The 26796-nt window shown below is 40.8% G+C and overlaps 1 protein-coding gene across 3 annotated transcripts in view; it reads left to right on the top strand.

Moving 5' to 3' along the window:
• The window catches only part of DNMBP (dynamin binding protein), a 100638-nt gene that overhangs the window by 55110 nt on the left and 18732 nt on the right, over positions 1 to 26796 (top strand). Inside the window, exons 1-3 of one of the 3 annotated variants that reach the window (XM_081267540.1) lie at positions 2051 to 3215; positions 23974 to 24167; positions 24917 to 25016. In XM_081267540.1, the coding sequence (XP_081123666.1) occupies positions 2066 to 3215; positions 23974 to 24167; positions 24917 to 25016 (1444 nt within the window). In that variant the 5' untranslated portion in view covers positions 2051 to 2065. Of the gene's footprint in view, positions 1 to 2050; positions 3216 to 18753; positions 18938 to 23973; positions 24168 to 24916; positions 25017 to 26796 lie in introns of those variants that run through there. The other 2 variants (XM_081267539.1, XM_081267538.1) reach the window with 2 other exon arrangements.

Raw genomic sequence — 26796 nt, 5'->3', positions numbered from 1 at the left:
CCACCTTGCATAATAGTGAAGATCAAAAGGAAAATTTATATCAACTTTGTATCACCAGTCATAGCACATAGTGCTTGCTGGAACATTAGGAACTGTGGCGCTGTCACTGCTGGTGCTGTTGCTGCCGCTGCTGTTGCTGCTGCTGGTTTGGAAGGCACAAGAGAACCTACAGGTGGGTGAAAGTCTAAGGAGGACATCAGAAGTTTTGACATTCTAGAGATTATCACTGTCAGTGTAGAACCCAGAAGGTGCGCACAAGTACTTCAGGTATTAGAAGAAAAGAAAAAAGAAGTTGTGAGGAATAGAGATCTATGGATTATTAAAGCTAGAGGGATCAGACAAGTCACTGAGGCTACTGCCTCATCTTAGGGATAGGTTGGTTGAATCCCAGAGAGACTACATAGTTTGAAAGTAGCAGAGCAGACGTCTAATTATGGACAAATAGGAATTAGGTGAAGGTTCAAGGAGTCATTTCTGGGCATTCAATAAATGACAACACAGCTTAAAAAAGCAGTCTAATTAAAGCCTGTCTCTTGGGGTGTTATTAGCTTATCAGAAACCTCCAAAGACTCTTCATTTTCCCCTGAATAAATCGAATGGCATTCAAATCCCTTGGGATCTGGCCCCCTCAGCTTATTTATTTTTCCCACATGTACTCTCCTTTAAACCTTATTCGGCACTTCTTACTTCTTCCTGCATAGAAAGTTTCTTGCATATTCCCCAAAGAACTATTCAGATGCCACCACCTCCACCTCTCTTCCCTTGCCACACCAGGGAGTTTGCTTTGTTGTCATGCAGCTTTTGCTTATCACACAGCATGTACCCCATGTGATATCACTGAATAGTGTGTGGCTCCTGCTGTTGTACAGGGCAGGAGTTAGCTTCACCTTTTTCTCTTCCACAGTGCCTCATGTATAAATAGGTATCTATTTAATGTTTGTTGAATTTAATTCAGCATTTTAATACAAGCCTCTACAATTTCTAGCTTCATTCTCCAGTTCCTAAATATTCAGTATGAATGGATAGGAAGGAAAGTTAGGAAATGAATGGCTTTGATGCTTCTCTGACATGAAAATGTGAAAGCAGATATAACTCTCTTCTTCTGGACAAGAGTCTTTATAACACAGAATTACCCACACACCATAGATGAGTGAAAAAAAGTACCTTTTCCTCCTTCAGTGGGCTGGCTTAGGCAGTGGGAGCCTGAAAGTCTTGTGATTTGAGTGACAGTATCTTGTAATTTGAATCCCATTGAGACAGAACTCTCAAAGGAGGGAGTGTTCATCCTCTAAGTAAAGGAAAGGGAATAAAAGGGAGTCCTGAAGAGATTCAGAGGCCACGGTTTGGAAAGCTGGACTTGGAGGACAGGGAATGGAGTGCACTTTGTTTTTTTTTTTTTTTTTAAAGAGAGAGTGAGAGAGAGAGAGAGAATTTTTTTTTAATATTTATTTTTTAGTTCTCGGCGGACACAACATCTTTCTTTGTATGTGGTGCTGAGGATCGAACCCGGGCCGCACGCATGCCAGGCGAGTGCGCTACCGCTTGAGCCACATCCCCAGCCCCTGGAGTGCACTTTGGGCTGTACATGCAAGCATTTGTTTATACATCTAGGGGCTTACTAAAGGATTAAAGAGGCAGATAGGCTGATATATGACTCTAGCTGGGGCTTTCAAATGGGGCTCTTTCTCTTTCACACTGCTTTTTCTGTAAAACCTTTAGGGTAGCAGAATACTTCTATCTTCAGCACATGAAGCAGCCAAGCCAGTCTGACCGGCTTGAGGGAAACACCAACAGGCCTGCCAACTCCAATCACATGAACTCTGGTTACTAATTATCTTCTGGCCTTTGAGGGAAAGATATAGTAGCTCACTGATTGGATCTTGAAGTTGAAATGACTTCACATTCTCTCCACGCTCCAACCAGAGCAACAGGAAGAGTGTCTCAGGTGCTTTGGGAGACATTTTAAGCAGGACAGACCCAGCCTGAGGCTAGACTGCACCTGTTGGTGTTTCAGCCCAGCCAGAGCCCATGGCAAAGAGAAGTAAAACTCGTGTCTGTATTAAATATGAGTGAAACTCACTCGATTAAAAAAGAAAGAGAAGTGGAGAAGAAAGGGCCCCCGGGCTCCAGCTGGGAATATGAAGACTGCAGGAGTCTCCGGAAGAGGAACCTGACGGTGCAGGATGGACTTTATGCAGAAAATGGCTTGGACTCCACATACCCATCCAAGGGGAGGAATCGGCCCTACAGAAAAAGGGACTGTGGATATTGGGATTTTGAGCAGAGTGAACCAAACTACATGGACTATGGGAAAGCGAATGAAATTGGAAAGGACTGTGTGCTCCAAGGAGGATGTGATGATGATTGTAGGAATCCAGAAAATGTGAATTATGAGAATGTAAGGCCTGGGATGAAGGATAATTGGCTTTCAGGAAGCCCAGAGGTAATCCGGAAAGCAGGAGGATATGAGAAGACAAATGGCTACATTGATTGTAAGGATCTGAATTATAATCCTGAGAACTTAAAAAGAACTGAACAGTGGGCCAGTTATAGGAATTTGGATGATTCTTTGGGGAATTTATATCAACCTCAAAACTTGTATATGGGCCTAAGGAATTTTAATTGTAGTCTTAAGGATTATAAAGATACTAACTTGCACTATAGAGATCTCAACAATTTGTATCATGTTCCTAGGTGTTCTATTAATGGTCAGTGTATGGATTTACCAGATTTGAATGTCAATGGAGGTAAAGAATTTGTTAAATACCATGAAGAGGACAGGAATGTTTATCAAAATGATAAAATCTATCCTAATGCAAAGGCTCACATCATGGATCAGAGTAATTCTGATACAGAAAATAAAGGCTATGATACTGTTTTTGCAAACTGTGAGCATAAATCTCTTAATTATAGAGAAAAAGATTCTCTCCATCAAGTAGATAATTTGAAGTATAATGGCATCAACAGACCAGGAAACTTGGCACTTAGGGACAGAGGGATCATCCCAGATGGTCTGCAGAATCAATATCCTAGGGGAGAACAAGGAGAAAATCATTTTGGGATTCCTCAGAGCCCTTCATTAGAGAAGGACACCTGGTACTCAGAGGAAGAGAGAACATTAACAGAGACTTGGAGGAGGAATAGTTGCTTCCGCCGTACTGCACCCAGCACCCTGAGGCGCTCAGAGTTTGTGCAGAACAGGAAGAATCCCCAAGGTAGGAACTCAGCCTTGCTTCTGACAGGATAAAGGATAAGGCATGAAAATAGATGGGAAGGGTGCTTGTACCAGGTCCAGGGAACTCTGGTGCACTCAAGGAATTTGCCCCCCAAGTTCTTAGCTAGTGTATCTTGCATAAGAACAACCTTTGAGATGTAATTCCTATGTGAGGCATTTTATGGAGCAAGAGTATGTGTAGTGCCATAAATGTGCAGTGTGGCTTTCAAAACCAGACAAGATCTCATGGGAACTTTCCTTTACTCTTGATTTTGTCAACTGTCTCTAATCTCAAACCTCTTTTCATTCGTACGATAATATTTTTGTTTGTCTTGTGGAGACAGCAAGTTCATTGTCAGGGCACCAAGCTGAAATTTATTGTCCTGTCATGCTTCTTTCTCTCAATCTCTATACTTTTTTAGACATTAGTGGGGGAAAAAAAAAGATTTGACTTCTGTATAGAGTGTTCATTCCTTGGCATTCTGGAGTCTTAAATGATAATGGACACTAAAACTCTGGTGGAATTCAGATCATTTCCATTTTTTATAGTGCTTTGTATATATTAGGTATTCAAATCATTTAATCTCACTGAGTCTTTGCTAAGTTATGTGTAAAATAAGAATCTTTGATCATGAACAGATTCTTTCTTGCCATTGTGTTTTCTTAGGTTAAGAAATGAACTTTATTTTTGCTGTATTGTTTTGTAACTTCTGGACTCTTTCCTGAACTTTTTTCTCATATTATATATTCTCCTCATGCCAAGCAGCCTGTCTGGCTCTGACCAGTTAGGGGAGTACCAGTCATAACCAGAGGATGAGGTTAATTAGAGCTGGAGAAGGTGGATGATCTGCAGTATTTTCACACCCTCCTCCCAAATGGAAACTTTCTCTTCTGAGTCTCCTTTGGAAGAGTCTGGCTGGTTAAATTTGTACTAGGGGCTATCAAAGACCAAAAGGGTAAGTCCCAGTATGATCCTGTAACTGCCAGTGGTTTATCTGGTAATCATCCAACATGGGCTCAATTTAACACCAATTTCCACAGCACCATTCTGGACAAAGTAGGCTCTCTACCTGCAATTACAAAGAAAAAATGAAACCAAACCGACTTTTTTTGAGAGGTTGAGGTATTTAGCAGTATTTATTTAGTTCATTTTTTTTTTCTTCTAAGTGCATTTTCTCTCTGAAATGATAGGGATTGGGTGACTCTAAATTCCTTCCAACTTAAAAAAAAAAAAAATCTGATTCTGTGATTCCCTGTGTTGGTATTTGCATGGTTTCCCTCCCTTTCCCCCACATCTATTCCTTCAGTGGACTTTGCTCCCTCTCTTAAGTTCCTTATTGTATTTAGCCTCCTAACTGTAATCAAGTGTTTCTATTCTGTTTGATTTAACAGAGTCAAACCCTTCTCACTGGAGTGTTGTAATGTGCCCTCTGATCTCTCTGAAACCAACTCAGTTCCACCTTACATCATTTCTATTTTTATAGTTGTCTCTCTTTGTATTTGAGAATTTAACTTTTGAAAATATCATTTATATTTGGCACTCCTTTTATGCCTCCCTGATATCCTCTCTGACCAGTAAAAAAAAAAAAAATTCATATTTACTAGAAATGCTTCTGCTTTCCAGGGTTCCACCAGCTGTCTTAGTACAGTCAGTGGCCCTTACCAAGTATTTCAGAAAGGAAACAAGCATTGGAGTGGTTCTGCTTTGAGTTCAAATATAGGTCTCCCCATTTACTAACAGTAGAACTTTGAGCAAATTACTTAACCTCTTTGAGCTTCAGATTCCTGCCAGTAAAATGAAAATAATTCCTGTCTCACAGTGAAATAAGAGAAATACAGCATTTCCATGTCTGGAACACAGAAGGTGCTCAGAACTACCATTTCTTTGTGTTTCATCTATCCTCCTCCCTTCTCCTTTACAAGTGGCCCCACCAGACTGTCACTCCATGGTCCCCTGTTCCCTGAGATTCAGACCGATAGTCACTGCTCCCCATTGGACATCTGCTCTTGGACTTGTAAACACATCAACTTTGAGATCCAAATGCAACACTCCATCTCTTTCTTCCTTTCTTCTCTCCATTTTCCCCCAATATACCCCACACCCTTTGGAGAAACAAGGGTCTTAGTGGCTGCTCCCAGGCTAGAAACCAGGTCTTTCACTTTCCTTCGCCTGACTTTTCAGTTCATTCTCCTCTGGAGGCCTCTGTTTTGGGTTTGTTAGGACAGCTCTGTTATGATTTTGCCCTTAGGACTAGGTGGTGGACTCCTAGTCCTAGGAGGTGGTCCATAATCCTAAAATGGGGCTTTTCTAAGGTTTTAGTGGAAAACTGGAAATGTTGATCAAACCTCCTAACTTGGAGGGTCTCAAATATTAGATCTGTCTTCCCAGCACCTGTTGGTTGCTGACTCTTCTGCTTCAGTTGTTACTTTCTGCTGGGTTCCTGGGAGTCTCATAACATGCATAGTTCAATGCAAGGATCCGTGGGGAATTTTTACACAAGTTTTGGGGTTCTCCTCTGTGTGGCTTCCCCTTTTCCAGGATTCCCCCTTCATATCTTGCCCCTTCAGAGCCCCAGACTTAAATCTCTGGTTCCTCAATCAGGTCAGATTGCCATTTTGGGCTCTATTATTACTTTATTCCCCTTTATGCTAAAAGACTAGGGATTATCCCGGAGACAAAATTGAATAAATATGGATCTAACCTAATTTCCTCTTCTTGTGTTTGGTCATGTTTCTCCAGTTTCTGTTTGCTTTTGGTTGCTTTTTAATGTCTGCATACAATTATTGTTTTACTCTCTTGTCCAGATTTTTTTAATAGTTGTCAGTATAAGAAGTATGGTGAAAGCTGCTCTGCTATTATCAGGCCAAGAGTTGTATTTAAGGTTTTGCACTTGCTACTAACACAAATAGTTGATGGGAGGAGGACTTAGTGTTTCAAATTCCGTGTTATTTGTGTTGAATTTAAGAGATATTAGGATATCTGAATGAAAACTCTCTTTTAGAGAGAAATATAAAACTAGAATGCCGGTGAGAGTTGAGGCCAAAGGTTCAACCTTTAGCATCAGAAAGGCTGGAAGGTTGCACCATAGAATCCTCTCATATTATTACTAGAAGGAATCTTATATTGACAAGTTCAGTGTTTGGGGTTTTTTTTTTGGGGGGGGTGAACTTAATCACTGAGCTACATCCTCAGCCCTTTTTATGTTTTATTTTGAGACAGAGCCTCACTAAGTTACTGAGGCTGGCTTTGAACTTGTGATCCTCCTGCCACTGCCTCCTGAACCACTGGGATTACAGGCATATGCCACTATACCCACCTAAGCTCAGTGTTTTTATAAATAATGAATAACCACCCATGTTTGGGTCTTGAAATGTTTTTAGTGGATTGCAACCATAATTTCTGAAAAATAAAATATAAGTGAATGTATAAATATTGTATAATATATCTCATGTAGTAAAAATAAGTAGCAAATAATTTTGTGTATGTGACTGTGTATGTATACATATACATAGCATTTTGTAAATGTATACACACACACACTAGGTCGCAATGTAAAGTGTAGATCACAGAAAAAAATGTTTGAGGAACATTTAAATGCAACCTACTTATTTTATAAATGAAGAGAAAGCACAGAGAAACAGAAATGTATATCCAAGGAAACTAAGCCAAGCTTTAGATCAGTGAGTCCCTTGATGCCCCGACCAGTGCTTTTGCTGTGTCACCATAATCCAAGCCAGAAAGCACAGCAATGGATTCCTTCTGCATAAATGAACTTAGAAGATCAAAAAGCACTGCAGAGGGGTGCAACATGTGTCACACAGCAGAGGGCAAGACAGGATGTGGCCTGAGAAAAGACCTGCCTTTGGTAGTTGGAGCACAAAGCATGCTATGGGGAGTTTGAGGGTGGGAGGAGGAAATGTTGATAAGGAAATTACAGAAATTCCTTAAAAGTTTGGACAGTAATTATAGTGGAATGGCAGATTCCAAGAAAATCTTCTGTTTTGTTTTTGTCCCAAGATAAGAAAAACCTACAGATTTGAAGGCATTTTGACAACTCAAGAGTTTTTAGGACTGTGATATTCAAGATTTTTTTTTCATTGTAAATAAGTGAACATGAGATCTCTGTAGAGAGAGTTGGTATTCAAGCTTATTATACCAACATACAGATCCCACATCTCCTTTGAATGCAGTTGAACGGGTGTTTATTAGCTAACCTCTGTAGTAAGCATTTGAGGTATCCAGAGAAGCCTACCTTCCCCCACCCTCAGAGGAGTTTGCAGATCTGTTCAAGAAACAAAATGTAAAACTGTGAACAATTAAATAAAGTACAGAAGTACAGACAGTAATACGTGAACAATCAGAGGGAGAAAGATCGGGTTTTACTTCAGCTTATGGAAAAGACGTCAGATGTTTGAACTTGGCTAAAACTTGAAGGAAAAATTAGGTTGAGATAAGCAGAAGCAAGAACATTCCTAATTGAGGAAACTTTATGAGCAAAGATACAGAGAGATGCAGTGACAATACCTCTCAAGCCGTGTATGGAAGGTGGTGAGAAACACACCAGGGAGAACGGGACTCCTGAAATCTTACAAACCAAGTGGCAGTGTGGACCCAGCCAGGAGGAAGTCAGAGCTGACCTGTGCACGCCAGGTCATTCTCGATGATATCATCCCTGGGACTTTCTGAGTAGAGGAGTGTCTGGGAGCCGAGCCTAGAGGTGTCCACAATCATGGGCCAGGAGAGGAGGGAGGCCACATGGGGAAAAAGCATTTGAGAGGTCGGGAGAAAATCAGAACTAAAGAGAAAATGGCCAACATTTTCAACTGCTGTGTGGAATCAAGGATAATGCCAGGGGATTAGTTGAAGTTACTGGTTGACTGAGAAGACAATTTAACTAGAGGAATAAGAATGCAGTGTTAACTGCCAAAAATTTAGAAGAGATCTAAGTGAGGTCATTGAGAGAGGGCACATAAAGCGCTCTTGCAAGATTTTTTGCAAAAAGTATGAAAGATGTTACTGCAGCTGAATGGGGCAGAGCTGAAGAGTTCTCACTTCCTAAAATCAGGATGTCAATGTTTGAAGATGGATGGGTGGATAGGAGGCAAAGGGATGGGGAGTAAATGTGTGGAGGCAAGAAGAAATAAATGTAGGGCCATATTTCTTTAAGAGTTGGGAGTAATTGATGATCTAGAGACAATGATGTACTCTAGAGACTAGCACACTCCAGTCTAGCCATCTCCCATCCAATGTGAAGGCCTTACTTCCTGGGATCATGAGTTATATTCTTAAGTAATTGGGCTGTTTTCTTCCCAAGCTGTTACCTAAATTATTTGTGCATTGTGTTCCATCAACGGAGAATATTGGTATGCAGTGTCTTTTACAGAGTCTCTGCAAAAAGAAGAGGTACCAAGGGAAGGCAAGGAATTGAGGATAAGGAGGTGCAGTCTTAGGTGTGGTCTCTCGTCTGGACCAAGAAGTTATGGGGAGCAGAAGGAAGAGGATGAATCAAGGGTAACTTGCAGTATCATGACATGTCCCTGATACTAGAGTTTTCCAATTTGATATGTCCTCTGAAACCAGGAAGCACCTAAGGCCGTGTGTAAAAATTAGACTGTCAAGCTTCTTGGGTGTGGCAGTGATGGTAGCCACAGCTGGTAGAAAGACACTGAGTTCATGTGCCTGGTTCCACAGCAGAGCTGGTTCCACGAGATCAAGAAACCCCTTTCCTCTGGTTGTAAACTTGAGAGGAGGCAAGTTGATGAAATATACATTTGCATTTCATTGAATCTATAACATCATCAATTGAATGACACTGCATAAGATTAATTCATTCTCTTATCATTATAAAGATGGCTAATTAAGCTGTGACATGCTGTAAATTTCAGAGGTGTTAAAATGTGAGGGAAAATGTACATTTTAGCATCTACTGAAATACAAAAATGCCATGGATTACTGCCAACCCATACCAATACTTGGTCAAAAAAAAAAAAATGTGGAATTCTTCTGGTCCTTTACTCAGTGCTTTGTGGATAGAGGATTCAGTTTCTTCTGCTCTCCAGCGCCCATCCAAGCCACAGACAAAGACTGATGCAAAGTCCAGCTGCAGCAAAAAACCAGGGGGTGATGAGCAACTTGTGTAGATTGATACAGCAGGAGTGGGAGCCGTTTATTGTAGGACAGGAGGGGTATATATACATTACACATAGCTTATCTTAATTAACATAAACTAGATACAGCAGTCAACCAATAAGGAATCTCCATACTTAATGGCTCGCTGGCGTTACTTCACAAACCACTCCCTCTGGCAAAATGCCAGGTGCCATCTTGACTTGTTTACAGACCCTAATATTTCCCCCTTTTGTTTAATTTAGATAACGACCATAGTGGTTTTTACACAAACACCATAAATAATCTGCTACAAGCAGAAGGGGAGGATACAAAATGCCACAATACCAAGCCAATTGATGGCTCCATGAAAGAAGCCCTTGGAAAAATTATACCAGCAATGACACCATTAGCAAAGATACTGAGTTACAATTTGTTATAGATTACAGTTTGTTGTCTCAGTCCAGGTAAAGCAGTGTCTCAATAGATTAACTCATAGTCCAGGTAAATCACAGTCCAGGTAAGTTCTGCAGGCAGCTAGCTTGATCCAAAGTCTCGTCCGGTTCTCAGCAACACTGGAAATTTTTTTCACCTTCGTCTTCACCAGCACTGGGATGAAGGCAGGAACTCCGGCAATGATGCTAAAGAAAATCCTGTAGTATTCCAGCAGGCACTAAGAAAACAACCTTCTGAACAATTTAGTACATTATCTCAAGGTTTTTTATATTTGAAATAAGCCTTAATAGTGCTCATTACTCATGAGTTTCCAGGTGTGGGAGAACCATTGTAGTTACTGGCCTTGGAAATGATCAAACTTCAGGGACGCAGGCTGTCTTCCGCCTGCAGCGTCCCGAGCAGCCCCAGATGGCCCCGGGGAGAGTCCGGGAGTGTTCCGGACTCAAAACTGCCACTGGGCACAGGGAGCAAGAGCCTGTGAGACTGTGCCTCCCGGTCAGGTTTGGATTTGGGCTCTCGCAGTGGCCTCCCGCTCCCCGGGTGGGGGGGCAGGGAAGAGCCTGCTGCCGCCACTTGGAAAGTCCTTGCTGCGCCAAGACCGGCTCGCACACGTGGCAGCCACTGGGCCGATTCATGCACCCTCTGGTAATGAAAAGTATTTAGTAGTAGCCTTTTGCAATTCCTTTCTTGATAATCCTTTCTCCTCTGAACTTTTTTCTTCTTTCTGACTAGAGTTCCTGGGCTTCCATCAACACATGCCCTAACTATTCTTGGTTCCACTGGGGTGCCTCCTTCCCTTAGTAATTTACTTCTCACCCCTTCCATATTTTCATCACAAAGACAATACAATACACCAAGACAAAACAAGACACAAACATACTGTTATCAATCCTCTCCATTTTCTCGAAATGGCCATTTTTCCTCTCGCCCTATCTAGGGACAAGCAGATTTGCTCCCATCCTGTCTAGGGACGGGCAGCTTTTTTTCGTCACTTACCCCCGAGTGTCCTGGGGCTCCCGGTACTGGCCACCATCTGCCACAGTCCGGCTGCAGCAAAAAACCAGGGCGTGAGGAGCAACTTGTGTAGATTGATACAGCAGGAGTGGGAGCTGTTTATTGTAGGACAGAAGGGGTGTATATACATTACACATAGCTTATCTTAATTAACATAAACTAGATACAGCAGTCAACCAATAAGGAATCTCCACACTTAATGGCTCGCTGGCGTTACTTCACAAACCACTCCCTCTGGCAAAATGCCAGGTGCCATCTTGACTTGTTTACAGACCCTAACAGACTGAAATCTTATTTAGATCAGTGCAGTCCTAAATCCTAACCAGGTGTGGCAAAATAGTAAATAAAAAAGTCTTGGTATAGTGTTTTCCATCATAATCACAGCACAACAATGCTTGAAACGCTGTGATTGCTGCCATTTATTCAATGCAGTTCCTGTGGTAAGTACTAAAAATACTAGGCACACATTAGCTATACTGGATGCTTCAGTGGGGTCTAAATTTCATGAAGGCAGGAAATGAAGGTGGTGTTTCCAGAATCTAAAATAGTATGTAGCATATAATAGGTGCCCAATAAATGTGTGTTATCAAGTGGAATATTCAATTTTAGGGCCCAGAACATGCATATCGAAAGCCAACTAGCAGGGATTATTTTGTTTTGCAACTTGAGAAGGGAAGTTTAGAGTATTCCAAGGGCCAGAGAAGTCTTCATGGAGAAGCTGGAACTTGAACCTTAAAGAGGTGAGCAGAATGGATGGAAAAGACAGAGGTAAGCTGGGCTTTCAAGGTCATGAGATCATGAGGAAACTATGTTGTTATAGGTTTTATAACAGCAGCAGTGCCAGTTCTCTGGGCTTGCTGACAGGAGGTGACTAACTGTCTGGGTGAGTCCTAAGAGGCCCCACAAATAATGCTCCTGTGGAACTAATTAGAGGCTAGTGTGCTTGTACTGAATTGAGGGGCTTAAGTGAAGTGAAAGATTGGGAAATCATGTAAGATTCCTGAGCGGGAAGGGACCCAAGAGGCCATATGGTGTGGAAACAGCTCTGAGAAAGGGACAGAGCTTGTCCAAGATCACACAGGTAGGAGGGGAGGCAGGGCAAGTGCCCAGGTGGCTTGTCTTGCACGCCAGTGCTGTATTCATTGAACCTTCTCATACCCCACAAGCAGCTCCACATACATCCCCAGAAACCTAAGCCAGGGGAAGCAGGGGTCTTTCCCCACATTCCTTTGGTAATCCACAGTCTTTGGTAATCAGATTTTACCATCAAATATTGATCTTTCTTGGAAATATCCTTATTTTAAGAGACTCTCTCCTTTAACCCCACTTGTATTGCTGTTCCTGAAGTCCAGACAGATGAAATGACTTGTCCAAGACTCAAGAAAGCTTTGGAAGGCTTTCTACTTTCTCTATCATTGCCCCATCTCCCAATATTTTGTTGGGGCACTCTCTACTAAATATGTATAAACTTTTATAATTAAAGCTTTAAGCAGGATTATAATTCAACTCATTGTAGGAAGGAAGACAGTTATGAAAGATAGTTGAACTGTTAAAAAAGCAAGGAGAAGGAATGAAAGTAAACCATCTAATATAAACTGGAGAAAGTCTGGTTTTACAGAGGATAGAAAAATGGCTAGAGGAAAATCTGCAACAAGACAGGGATGCCCTCTCTCACCACTTCTATTTAATTTAGTCCTTGAAATACTAGCCAGAGCAATTAGACAGACAAAAGAAATTAAAGGCATAAAAATAGGAAAAGAAGAACTTAAATTATCACTATTTGCAGATGACATGATTCTATACCTAGAAGACCCAAAAGGGTCTACAAAAAAACTACTAGAACTAATAAATGAATTCAGCAAAGTGGCAGGATATAAAATCAACACGCATAAATCAAAGGCATTTCTGTATATCGGCGACAAAACTTCTGAAACGGAAATGAGGAAAAACACTCCATTCACAATATCCTCAAAAAAAAATAAAATACTTGGGAATCAACCTAACAAAAGAGGTGAAAGATTTATACAATGAAAACTACAGAACCCTAAAGAGAGAAGTAGAAGATCTTAGAAGATGGAAAAATATACCCTGTTCATGGATAGGCAGAACTAACATTATCAAAATGGCGATATTACCAAAAGTTCTCTATAGGTTTAATGCAATGCCAATCAAAATCCCAACGGCATTTCTTGTAGAAATAGATAAAGCAATCATGAAATTCATATGGAAAAATAAAAGACCCAGAATAGCAAAAGCAGTTCTAAGCAGGAAGTGTGAATCAGGCGGTATAGCGATACCAGATTTCAAACTATATTACAGAGCAATAGTGACAAAAACAACATGGTACTGGTACCAAAACAGGCGGGTAGACCAATGGTATAGAATAGAGGACACAGAGACTAATCCACAAAGTTACAACCATCTTATATTTGATAAAGGGGCTAAAAGCATGCAATGGAGGAAGGATAGCATCTTCAACAAATGGTGTTGGGAAAACTGGAAATCCATATGCAACAAAATGAAACTGAATCCCTTTCTCTTGCCATGCACAAAAGTTAACTCAAAATGGATCAAGGAGCTTGATATCAAATCAGAGACTCTGCGTCTGATAGAAGAAAAAGTTGGCTCCGATCTACATATTGTGGGGTCGGGCTCCAAATTCCTTAATAGGACACCCATAGCACAAGAGTTAATAACAAGAATCAACAAATGGGACTTACTTAAACTTAAAAGTTTTTTCTCAGCAAGAGAAACAATAAGAGAGGTAAATAGGGAGCCTACATCCTGGGAACAAATTTTTACTCCTCACACTTCAGATAGAGCCCTAATATCCAGAGTATACAAAGAACTCAAAAAATTAGACAATAAGATAACAAATAACCCAATCAACAAATGGGCCAAGGACCTGAACAGACACTTCTCAGATGAGGATATACAATCAATCAACAAGTACATGAAAAAATGCTCACCATCTCTAGCAGTCAGAGAAATGCAAATCAAAACCACCCTAAGATACCATCTCACTCCAGTAAGATTGGCAGCCACTATGAAGTCAAACAACAACAAGTGCTGGCGAGGATGTGGAGAAAAGGGTACACTTGTACATTGCTGGTGGGACTGCAAATTGGTGCGGCCAATTTGGAAAGCAGTTTGGAGATTCCTGGGAAAGCTGGGAATGGAACCACCATTTGACCCTGCTATTGCCCTTCTCGGACTATTCCCTGAAGACCTTAAAAGAGCATGCTACAGGGATACTGCCACATCGATGTTCATAGCAGCACAATTCACAATAGCTAGACTGTGGAACCAACCCAGATGCCCTTCAATAGATGAATGGATAAAAAAAAAAATGTGGCATTTATACACCATGGAATATTACGCAGCACTAAAAAATGACAAAATCATGGAATTTGCAGGGAAATGGATGGCACTAGAGCAGATTATGCTTAGTGAAGCTAGCCAATCCCTAAAAAACAAATACCAAATGTCTTCTTTGATATAATGAGAGCAACTATGAACAGAGTTGGGAGGAAGAGCAGGAAGAAAATATTAACTTTAAACAGAGACATGAGATGGGAGGGAAAGGGAGAGAAAAGGGAAATTGCATGGAAATGAAGGGAGACCCTCATTGCTATACAAAATTACATATAAGAGGTTGTGAGGGGAATGGGAAAATAAACAAGGAGAGAAATGAATTACAGTAGATGGGGTAGAGAGAGAAGATGGGAGGGGAGGGGAGGGGGCATAGTAGGGGATAGGAAAGGTAGCAGAATACAACAATTACTAATAGGGCATTATGTAAAATTGTGGATGTGTAACCGACGTGATTCTGCAATCTGCATTTGGGGTAAAATTGGGAGTTCATAACCCACTTGAATCTAATGTATGAAATATGATATGTCAAGAGCTTTGTAATGTTGTGAACAACCAATAAAAAAAAATTAAGAAATGGAAAAAAAAAAGAAAAATGGCTAGAGGGTCATGTAGATGAGCACATTTTGAAATCTCACTGAAGTGTTATTATTACTAAAAGGAAATATAATGCAGGAAATGGTCCTGTTCATATGTAGAGGGCATATAACCCAGAATAGGTCTTGACATTTAATGGAAAGCATGGGCTCAGGATACTGGTTTTGAAGGTATTGTCTTACTATCTGTGTGGTTGTGGGCAAGTTATTTCTTTCCTCTGTGGCCCATTTCCCATTTGTTAATGAGTACAATAAAACCTTCCCTTGAGAGACTTGGTAAATATAACATCAGGGTGTGTGTATGTGGTGGGTGTGTGTGTAGGTGTGTGTGTGGGGGGCGCTTCATGAAAAATTTTGTTGGCTGACATATACTCAGAATTTGCTTAGTGAACAGTGCTAACTTCTTTATAATACATTATTTTACAGAAACTACCTTTGCCCTATTGATAGTTTTACTTATGCTGCTTAAAACCTCCGTTTTAAGCCTGCCAAAGGCATACCTCCTGAGGATTTATGTGTATTTAGCGAATGCTCAGAAATGATATGTTAGTTGCTCCTAGTAATAAACTCGCTACCATGGCAGCCTACAAAGTTGCAGATTAAACAGCAGATCTGGTTAGCTCCTTAGCTTAGATAAGGGACCTGGAGAAGAAGGGGGGGGGGAGGGGAAGCTTTGAGCTGGGTCTAGAGGAATCCCTCCCAGCAGGGATTTTGCTGGCAGCTACTTGCCTGAATTAGCAGCAATTTAACCACCAGGAAGTTACTTCTGAGGTTTAGGGCTGGTGATCTATAAAGTCTACTGGGAACCCCACAGAAGACAGTGACCAGTGACCTCATAGCACTCAAAGCTTTACTTAGAACAGGACAAACTGCTTCCAAACCAAGTGGAGTAGGTGCTAAAGGAAAAAGAGTGGGGGGTGGGGGGTAGGGGCTGGCCAGAGTGGTGTGGGAATACGGAAAACCAGGATTTGTGATTCCTCCAGAGGGTCTGGGAGGAGATGAGCAAATTTACAGAGACTGCTGCCTCTCAGGGTTTGCTCAAAAAGATTGCTTCTAGATAGAGTGCTGAGAAGAGGACTGTAATGCTGCTTTGTTTTTGTAAGTTATTTCAACAGTGTTTTGTTACCTATTTTCTTCATCAGTTTAAAGGGATTAGATTAGGAGAGAAAACTCCGATTATTAAAAAGTGAAGAAAGAGTTTGAAATGGATGAACAGGAAATTGAAAACTGTTAATGCTAGAATGTTCTCATCTCACAGCAAGTGTCCTTTTTTTCTATTTAATTATTCTTTGTCATATTACATGTTCTCTATAGAAATACTAGAAAAGAGAATAAGTGAAAAGAAGGGAGAAAATCAGAATTTCCACACTTTTCCTTTTCAAATCTGTGCATTTAAAATGTTTCTCTTTTAAAGCGGTGCAGTGGTGCACATCTGTAATCCTAGCAACTCAGGAGGCAGGACAAGTACGAGGCTAGCCCCAGCAATTTAGTGAGAACTTGTCTCAAATAAAAAGGGTTAGGGATGTAGCTCAGTAGTAAATTGCCTCTTGATTCGATTTCCAGTACTACACACATACACACACACACACACATACAAAATCCCCTCTTAGCGAAACTAATTTTTTGTAAATTGTTTTATATCCTGATTTTTCAACAATAATTATTAGATATAATTTCATATTAATAAATAAAAAATCTATATCTTAGTAGGTATAATTGTTTTCTACTATATGAATATGCCTTTTTTTTTTTTTTAACCGAGGATCCTTTTGAGGAGATTTTGGTTGTTTTCTGTTCAGGTGATTTTTAAAATTTTTAAAAGATTGGTGAATATCTCTGTAGGTACATATTTTGGGCACTTGTTTAATTATTTACGTAGGATAAATTCCTGAAAGTGAAGACTTGGGTTAAAAGGTTTTGGTGGCTAGGAGTTGGATCAGTGATAGAGTGCTGGTCTAGCATATGTAAAGCCCTAGGTTCATCCTTAGTACTGGGGGGGGGGAGTAAGTGTATGTGTGTTAAGTAGATAAAATACTAAAGTTTATAATCTGCTGACCCATTCCTCTTTATTCTTCTTTTCATTTGGAAATTAAAGGATATGACAAAATAGGCCTTTTACTTGCTTCAATTCACATCATTTTTTTGCCATAAATTATCTGGAACACTATTGGATATTTACTATGTAAATATCTACTATACATTTGACTATCTGAAGGGTTTAAATTTTACATTATACTCAATAGATTTAATAGATACAGTTATATGATGATGCTCAAATACTCCACTGTGCACAGTCTCATGGACTGTGGGTCTAAAGATTATGCTGTGTTTTGGGCTGGGGCTCAGCGGTAAGCGCACTTGCCTGGCATGTGTGAGGCACTGGGTTCGATTATTAGCATTGCATATAAATAAATAAAGGTCTATCAACAACTAAAAAAATAAAAAAATAGATTAGGTTGTGTTTTAGAATCCACCCCCCCCAGCCCCCATCACTAACTACCAGATGGCCACCAAAACTCAGAAGTGGAATTCACAGTCATAGTCACAACTCACAGGACTTGGATGCCCGGGAAAAGCACTGGAGGTAAGACAGCTCCTGGCCAAGTGCAGAGACTGGACTGCAGTGGCTCACAGCACTTACTGGGCCAACTTCTTGATTACTCTTCTTGCCTCATCAGCAAAATGGGGACAATAGTAAGATCATTATGAGGAATAAAAACACCTAATATTCATAAAGTGCCTAGAACAGTTCTTGAGACACACAGTGTCATATAAGCATTTCTTTTTTTTAATATTTATTTTTTAGGTGTAGATGGACACAACACAATGCCTTTATTTTTATGTGGTGCTGAGGATGGAACCTGGGTCCTGCCCATGCTAGGCGAGCGCTCTACCGCTGAGCCACAATCCCAGCCCCATAAACATTTCTTTAAATATATTTTAAAACTAAAAAGAGCTCCATTAGAAGGTGGAGGGAAGCAGCCTCCCTGCAGCTCACCATCCAGTATAGTCAACATTACAAGGTGATGGTGTGATTTTAGAAGCAGTGGGAAGGGCTCTTATCCAAAAGTTGTCTTCTCTCAGATTGCTTAAATTTTCACCAGTAGAGAGGTATTGTAGCCTGACAAATTTTTAAAAAATATCTTGTCCTTTTGTTATATTAAAAATACAGATTGGGGGCTGGAGATGTAGCTCAGTGATAGAGTACCTGACTGGCATGTATGAAGCCCTGAGTTCCATCCCCAGCAGGGAAAACAAAAACAAAATATGGTTGAGCTCAGTCTCCATTGACTCCAGCTTCTACCCCCAATCCCAGAGCCTTCCCTGAGGCAAACTCTGTGATAAAATTGGCAGGTTCTCTGACCTTTCTCTGTGTACTTATATATTTTACCTATATATAGAAATGTGTATGAAAGTTTACAATTTTTCTTTTCTTTTTCTCTTTTTCCTTTCCTTTCTTCATTTTCTTACAAAAATGGCAAGTTGTGAATCTCTCTTCTACCCCAGTTCCGTTAAAGCATAAGTGTTCACAAGGTATGAGGGGGCTCCAGTTCCTGTGAATTGCTCCTGGGTTCTGGCTGCCTAGGGTGCCAACTGAGATCAGCTCATTCCTATGGCCTGAGGGTTAAGGAGCTACAGTAAAAAGTCTGAGGTCTGGCAAAATCCTGGCAAAGTGAGGGCGCTGCCTGCCAGGGAAAGGGACTGCAGAGAGAGGCCTGAGCAGACAAGTGTGCCCACTTCTCAGTGTTGTCTTTCCAGAAGGCGTGGAGTGGCCTTGCAATTCTTCCCCGAAAAGGGCATCCTCTCCAAAACAAGTCTTAGCAAAGAGTAGGAAAATTAAGAGATAATAATCTTGGTTTAAAAATCGGGAAGTGAAATTATGAGGGTTTTAGGAAAGGAAAAACAACCAGGAAGGAGGGCGTTGAGCACGCAGGGTGAGGCCAGCTCTCTCAGTCCGATAGGGTGTGAGTCCAGCTCCATCCTTTAGCGCTGACCCCGTGATAGGCCGGGTGCCTAGGGGCGATTCACATGGAAATGAGGGAAGCCCAGGGGACGTGCCCACCCTATTCAAAGGGCCCTGGGGGCTTGAGGAGCATTCTTGAACTCTGGGAAGGTTCTGCTTGGTCTGCTGACGCCTGGGACCCACCGTCGGCGCGCAGCGGGCTTTGGGCGCCACAGGTACCTGCTGGGGCTATGGGAGCCGTGGGAGCCGGCACAAAGAGAGGGGGCCCTGAGCCAGGTCCCAGCGGCCTGGGACCTCGCCTGCCCGGAGACAGAGGTTTTGCCTGCCGAAGGCAACCAAATTCCCGGGGCAGGGAAGAGGTTGCTCTTTGAAGTGTGTGTTAGAGCCTCGGTAAGCTGCGAGTTAGCTTCCTTAGACCTGTGGGAAATGAACCTGGGGATGAACCACTAACTTGAGAAGGAATGGCCTTGAGGCGGGAGCTACCACCCAAGGAAAGTAAATTAATGCAGACAGCCCCAGCTCCTTAACACCTGCAGGGCCATCTTAGGAAGAAAGTGAGAGCTGGTCTGTGCATTTTATTCAAGATCTGATACCGAGCCTAGTTTCCTCTATGTGCTTGCAAATCCCCAGATGTTATTGTTCTTAGAGGAAAAAAATTTAGAGTCTATGCACGTGGCTTTTTTCTACTCTGAATTTTATCTTAATATGGTGCACACAGCAAATTCTGGCCCATCTTGGAGAAAGGACAAACTTATTACCATATTTAATTCTCTTAGTGACTCTGCAAAGCCAGTATTATTCTCTTCATTTTACAGATGGGGAAATTGAGGCCCAGAGGTGAACATTTCCAGGGGTCCCCACCTAAGAAGTGGAAAATCCAAGATTCAAGCCTATTCTGACTGTAGCAGACTGAGGGCAAAGGCCATTTCCCCCTCACTTGGTTGTCCCAGAAACTAAATATCTATTTTATTTATTTACTCATGTATGCATGCATGTGTGCTGGGGATCCAACGCAGGGCCTCACATATGCCTCACATATGCGAGGCAAGTGCCTAATACTGAGCTCACTATACTCTTAGATCAGACTTTTTATTAGCATATTATGTGGAATAAGGGGAAAATTGTTTTTATATTTGGAGTCTCTTCAAGACAGATAACTTTATTTGACCTCCTATTTGAAAATTCCTGGAGTGTTAATAGGTTTATGGAGCCTGAAGATTACTGGTCTGTTCTGAAACACCTGGGGTTTTGTTAAATTTGCAAATTCGAGGTGGTTCCCATCCAGATTTGCTGAATGAGATTCTTAGGGATGATACCTAGGAAACTGCAATTTAGCAAAAACATAGGGGGTTTTAATCACACTAAAGTGTTTTGGGTTTTGGTTTTTAAAGGTTGTTCAAAAGCCTATTAATCACATCTGAAAAAAACTGCTGAGAGTTTGAAAGATTTGTTATTTCTTTTTCTTGGTTTTAATGTAAAAAAGAAATTGAACCCTCTGGATATACTCTGCTTGATGAGTAAGTGCTTGCTGGTACTTTGTGCTTTCAACTACCACAATTAATAGAACTTTGAATCCTGGAAGAGAATATTGTTCAGGGAATTATTAAGATTTGAAGCAAATAGGCCCCTGACCTTTTCTAGTGGAGATTCCAGGCTAGGGAAGTAAAATGGCGTTGACTAAGTACATAGGATTTGGATTTAAATATATTTAGGTCGTGTTTCCAAAACTGCCATTTACTGGCTGCATAACCTCTGTGGTGTTGGTCAGCTTCTCAAAACCTAGGTTTTTAAATCTATTAAGTAGGAGTAGTAATACCTGCTTTAAAGTTTTGGTGTGCACATGAAATGAATTCAGGGATATAGACTGTAAATTCATATGTGGTAGGAATTCAGTACATGTTCTCTCTTTCCAAAACCTTCTAGTCTTGCATTAAAAATGAATTTCTTTTCTAAACTTGTCATATTTGGCACCAAGAACCTATTTCTTTGAAGTTACAAAGAAAATGTAAAACAAGTCCATTAAGAATAAATTTTATGGCACCGGGAGTGTAGCTCACTGAAAACAGCACTTGCCTCATAAATGCAACACTGTAAAAATAGTGTCTACATCACAATTAATTTAGAACCATATTTTAGCATTGTGATGAAATGAGAGTTATACTTGAAATTATACCATTTATTCTACCAAAAACTAAAAGGATATTTCTTCAAGAAAGATATTTTTCTATTATGTCTGTTTAAACTTTGTTTTGAATATCATGTTTACAGAAAATTGCAATAATACAAAGAGTCTCCTTTATATTCTTTATTTAAAATCATCGTATTTAATATTTTGCCATGTTTTTGTTTTTAATTCTTTTTCTTTCCCTATTTTTTTTCTTCACAGTTATTTGAGAATAAATTGTATGTGTTATGCCTTTAGTATGAGGCTTCAGTACATATTTGTGACTAGGTCCATTTGGTGTGTAATTTGTATGAACATGGGTACTCTCTTGTATGGCCACAGTAGATTTGCCACTTCGGGAAATTTTCAGCTGATGTAGTCATTATTATTAGCATATTATTCATTTTTTTGTTTGTTTGCGTTGTGATGCTGGGGATTGAACCCAGAGATGCTCTATCACTGAGGGACATCCTCAGTCTTTTTAAATTCATTTTGAGACAGGGTCTTGTTCTGTTGCCCAGGCTGGCCTTGTACTTTGTGATCCTCCTGTTTCAGTCTCCCAAGCTGTTGGAATTGCAGGAGTGCACTACCATTGTCCTAGTAGTGTCCTTTGTAGTGACTTTTTTCTTCAAATCAGGATCCAAGATAGAGTCAGGATATATTAAGCTGTCATCTCCTTAGCCTTGTTTTGTGGGAACTGTTCCTCAGGGGTATTTGTCCTTAATGACATTGCATTTTGAAGGACACAAATCCTTAATTTGAGTTTGATGTTTCTTCAAGACTTGTGTCAATTCATGCATTTGTGACTGGTATACTGCACAAGGGATATTGTATCGCTTCTAGATATGATGTGGAGCACATGTGTGTTTGTCCCTTCTTGGTAATAATAGGTCATAGTATTTTCCATTTCTCTATTTTTTTTCATTTTTATAATTAATATGTAAATTGTAATAAGCAATTTAAAAAACTATGCACATATTCTGATCATCATTCAGCCTCACCAGTAGCACCAGAATTGTCTGTTGGTGGTTTTTTGTACCTGAACCAAATTTCCTCCTGATTGCAAAATGGTGATTTTCTAACTCCATCATTTCTTCTGCTGTTTGTGAATTGATATTCTATCATAAGATTGTTTTCTCCTCTATTTATTTATGTACTTATCAGTGTAAAATTATGGATTTTTATTATTTTATTATTTATTTTATTTTTTGGTACTGGAACACTTAACCACAGAGCCACATTTCTAGCCCTTTTTAGTATTTTATCTACAGACAGGGTCTTACTGAGTTGCTGAGGCTGGCTTTGAACTTGGGATACTCCTACCTTAGCCTCCCAAGCCACTGGAATTACAGGCGTATGCCCTGCTATGGATTTTTATTCTATTCAGTGGATTATATTCTGTTGCTGTGCTAACTTAGGTTCATATTCAGATTGTGCCAGCTTGGGTCAGTGGGAGCCCCTTCCATCACGTCTTCCTTGCTTTCCGTCACAGGATATTTCAGGCTCCTCTATAGCATTACCTGCCCCCTCCCTGAAATTAGCCATTTTTCCAAAGAACCCTGTTTCCTTTTAATGGAGAAGGGATTTTAGAAACCAGAATCTAGCTGCATTCTTTTTTAAATATTGGAATCCCTAAATCCTTAGAGAAGGGTCAATAGGAAAGATTTCTCGAGAATAAAATCTGTGAAAGACACTATAGCTTCCCATAGTGGTTGGAACACTTGTGTTTTTGCTTCTCACAATCATATTCATACTTAAAATTATATTTACTTGCCAAATTTGCAGTTGTTTAAGTGGGTCTTAAGGAATTTGAAGCAAACTAAGTAGAGATCATTTCCCTGTTGAATTTTTTCAATTGTTTTAGTTGTTGATGTGCATTTTAAATGAACAAATGCTGTCCCGTTTTCATAAATAACTCATCCTGTACCTCTAAGGAACAGGTAATTATAAGAGATAATAACAAGGTACATATTTGTTTACATTTTTAGAATCATGCAATCTAGTTCTGCAAAAGTTCTTGTAATTGACAATACCATCAAAGAACTTCATGTTTAGAATATTTTGTATTTGTCTTCTAGGACATGTGAAATAACCAAATCTGCTTTGGGTCTTGATTGATGTTTCAACAGGGAGACTCTAAGTTGTTGGGTTTTTTCCCTAACTTTTGGCTAATGTTGATTGACCATCATAGTGAATGATAAATGACAGGCCCAGCAATTACCAGATCTCAGATGGAGGATTCCTAATTTTTATCTTCCCATTGGCAAGTTGCCATTGTATGTTCCCTATAATATTCTTTTTAATGTGCAGTATCGATGTTTTTATTTTCTAGCTTGGTATTTTTACTGCTGAGGTCAGGGAGAAGGCCTTATAGCTTATTCAGTGAAAACAGTTTTCTCCCTTCCTTCCTTCCTTCCTTCCTTCCTTCCTTCCTTCCTTCCTTCCTTCCTTTCTTTCTCTTTCTCTTTCTCTTTCTCTCTTTCTCTCTCTCTCTTTCTCTCTCTCTTTCTCTCTTTCTTTCTCTCTCTCTTTCTCTCTTTCTTTCTCTCTTTCTCTCTTTCTTTCTCTCTCTCTCTTTCTCTTTCTCTCTTTCTTTCGATTGAACCCAAGGATGCTTAAACCATTAAGCCACATCCCCAGCCCTTTTTTATTTTGAGACAGGATCTCACTAAGTTGTGGAGGCTGACCTTGAACTTGCAAATCTTTTGTCAGAGCCTCCTGAGCCGCTGAGATTACAGGTGTGCTCCATTGTACCTGGCTGAGTATGGTTCTCCATAAAGCCTGCACCCCTTTCCAGCCTCTTTCACAAAGAACTTGTAAGTACTGTTTGTCCTCCTGAGTGAGCTGGCTTCTTTTTAGGACAGTCTAGAAATGGTATTGCACAGTCAGAATTCTCTGCAGGCATGGCTTGCTAAGCTCTCCATCCATTTGTATTTAGAACTGACAACTTCAGTCAGATTCAATGATGATTGGCTAACAACAGAGAGAGGTTTAGCTCTCAAGGAATGCTTCTTCCCAACTTCAGCTGTTGAAGAAGAGTCCTGCTCTCACACTCAGAGCTTCTGAACAGTTCTCTTTTCCTTCTAGAAATGACACTCCTCTCCTCTCAGTCTTCTTCTCTGGTGGCTCCTTCTGGATCTGTGTCCACTGAAAACCCAGAGCAGAGAATGTTGGAGAAGAGAGCCAAGGTGGTGGAAGAACTTCTTCAGACAGAAAGAGACTATATTCGGGACCTGGAAATGTGCATTGAGCGGATTATGATTCCCCTGCAGCAGGCACAGGTGGGAACTAATGGACACAATTAGCCTGGCTTTGAACGTGGTCCTCCAAACCTGAAGCATTAGGATGTGGGAGTTCTCACCACAGATTATTGGGTTTGAAATAAAATCTCTGATGGCTGTTGCACTATAATTATAGACTAAGGTGATGGTGGGGAAGGAGCAAAGAGTAGTTTGTATTAGTCAGCTTTCCATTGCTGTGACACAGACCTGAGGTAAGCAACTTATAAGGAAGAAGGATTTATTTGAGTTCAGTCTCAGAGGTTTCTGTTCTTGATTAGCTGGCTCCATTGCTCTGGGACCTGTGGTGAGACAGAACATCATGGTGGGGAGAGCATGGTAGAACAGAGCTGCTCACCTCATGGCAGCCAGGAATCAGAGAGAAGAAAAGAAGGGGCCAGGGTCCCAGGATCCCCTTTAAGGGCATGTCCCCAGTGACCTGACTTCTTTCCACTAAGCCCTCCCTCTTAAAGATCCCCCACATCCCAATAGTGCTACAAGCTAGCAATCAGTCCTTTCAACACATGGCCCTATTGGGGATACTCTACATCCAAACTGAAGCATAGTTGAATTGAGGATAAAGTGTGTCACTAAACGTTGGAAGTCTCTGTCCTAGAAACTTTTTGGTGAAAGCAAGTAAAGACTATGACCTGGGCAAATTTTGTGTAATCCTTGAAGAGATGTTCCTAATATTAGTGATATGCCATTAATTTCACTTCCATGCATCTTTATACTTTGTTTCCTTTTCTCAGGTACCAAACATCGATTTTGAAGGGCTTTTTGGAAATATGCCAGTGGTGATTAAGGTCTCAAAACAATTATTGGCTGCCCTGGAAATCAGCAATGCTGTAGGTATGAGCTCCTGCCATTGTTTCAGCGATGGGAGGTGGGGGGTGGGAAGGGGCCTTCCTGGTGCTAAACATTATGCTAGGAACGTGACATGTTACTTATTTAGTTCAGAGGTTACTTGACTGCTGCTTCTCCTTTAACCTCAGCTTGTTTTGAGGTGGTAAAGTATGTTAGTAATAGAAGTTTTAGATGTCATAGAGTACGGTGTCTTTCAGACTGACGGTTGTGGCCAGCCATTGTCCAGAACTGAGTCCCAATGTTCCTAAACTGATCACTGGAATGGGGCAAGGGGTCATGCTGTTGGGTTAGACTAGGCAGCATTTACCCAACTTACCTGGGGAAAAGTGGATATGGGAACAAAATGAGGGCTCTGTCCTCCTGAAGGAAGGGGGAAGTGGCTGAGGAATGTGAAGGACAGTGCAACCTTGTTAATGTTTCTTGAGTGTTTATCACACACTCCGCATCTCAAGATTATCACACTGGATCTCAGTTCTCTACTCTTGAGTCTTGTATTACAGATGAGGAAAGTGAAGGAAATCTGCCTGTGTATACATGGCTAGTAATCGATGGGCTGACATTCAGCTCAGGTCTTTGTCTTCCAAGTTCACACCACTAACCTCTGTGTCAGTCATAGAATACAACTGTATGTCTGTCACTTTATAGAGGAGTAAAGAAACGGCAGCCTGGGCCTTGCTGCTGGAGGCCAGGAAGGTGAGAAAGGAGGAGCCAATGATGAGTTGACTAGAAAGAAGCCATGGTGACCCAGCTTTAATGTAATAAATAAAGCATAAGGGCCAATTTATAAGATTTTATAAGTACCTATAATTCATTTATTTGAATTATAAAAGCAATGAGAGGGATTAATTATAATCAAGTAATTACTCATTTTTCTTCCAATTTGTTCTGTTACTTGTTGTTGTGTTCAGCTTTCTACTAGTCCTAGTTAACGAGCTTCCTAGGGTGACTTTTCTCCTTTAGTCCCATTCACATCAAAGATGACTCAAGACTTTACAGTTTATAGCAAATGGTTTGTTCTTACATAGGATGGACAGTAGGAGCAGGCTGAGGGCCTGGGCCAGATAGAGTCAGGGGTCAGAGGACCGCCTGACCAAGAGGCCCTCCGTTCAGACCCAGCTGAGCCTGGGGATTCTTCCCCCTTCTTCATACCTATGTTCATGCCAGGTCAGTTGGCAGCTGTTTCTTTCACAAAGGGAGGGTAAGCTATTCTTGTCAGGGTGAATTGAGGTGTAGGTTGTGAGAGTTGCACCTGCACTGAGGTGGTCTTGCCTCTGGGAAATCCCCAGGCCAGGCTTCATCACACTGCTGGATGACACTTAATATTTTTTCTTCTTCCCTTCGTTTCTTGTCCTAAGTCAAGCAAAGCTCAGGTGGCAGGCTTAGCTGTGTTGAGGCACAGAGGGAAAAGTGGTGGAGAATCGTGGAAATTGAATGGCTTAGCAGCCAGGCCAGGGTGGCCCTGCCTTACAGAAGGGCTGCAGGCAGGGCACATATGTGTGGGGGGGTGAACACTGCAGTGTAGCTTTGGACTGTCACCCCCAAGGCCAGCCAGTTCCTTCAGTGGGGAATGGTAAAGGACAGGATTTGATCATCTGATAAGTGCAGGATCTGAAAAGGACAAGAAAGGCAAATTAAAGCTTTGTGAAACCATTAGCAAAGGTTTTATAGATTGATATGAATTATATAAGCAATTTTTTAAAAACTTAAGTTTAGTATATTTTTATTTTATTTTTAAGTGTCATTTATGTTAACATGAATCATTCCT

The sequence above is a fragment of the Spermophilus citellus genome (assembly GCF_964194105.1).
Source record: "Spermophilus citellus genome assembly, chromosome: 15".
NCBI classification, from domain to species: domain Eukaryota; kingdom Metazoa; phylum Chordata; class Mammalia; order Rodentia; family Sciuridae; genus Spermophilus; species Spermophilus citellus.
Note: the sequence above shows the minus strand (reverse complement) of the source record. Positions and strands in the feature narration are given on the sequence as shown.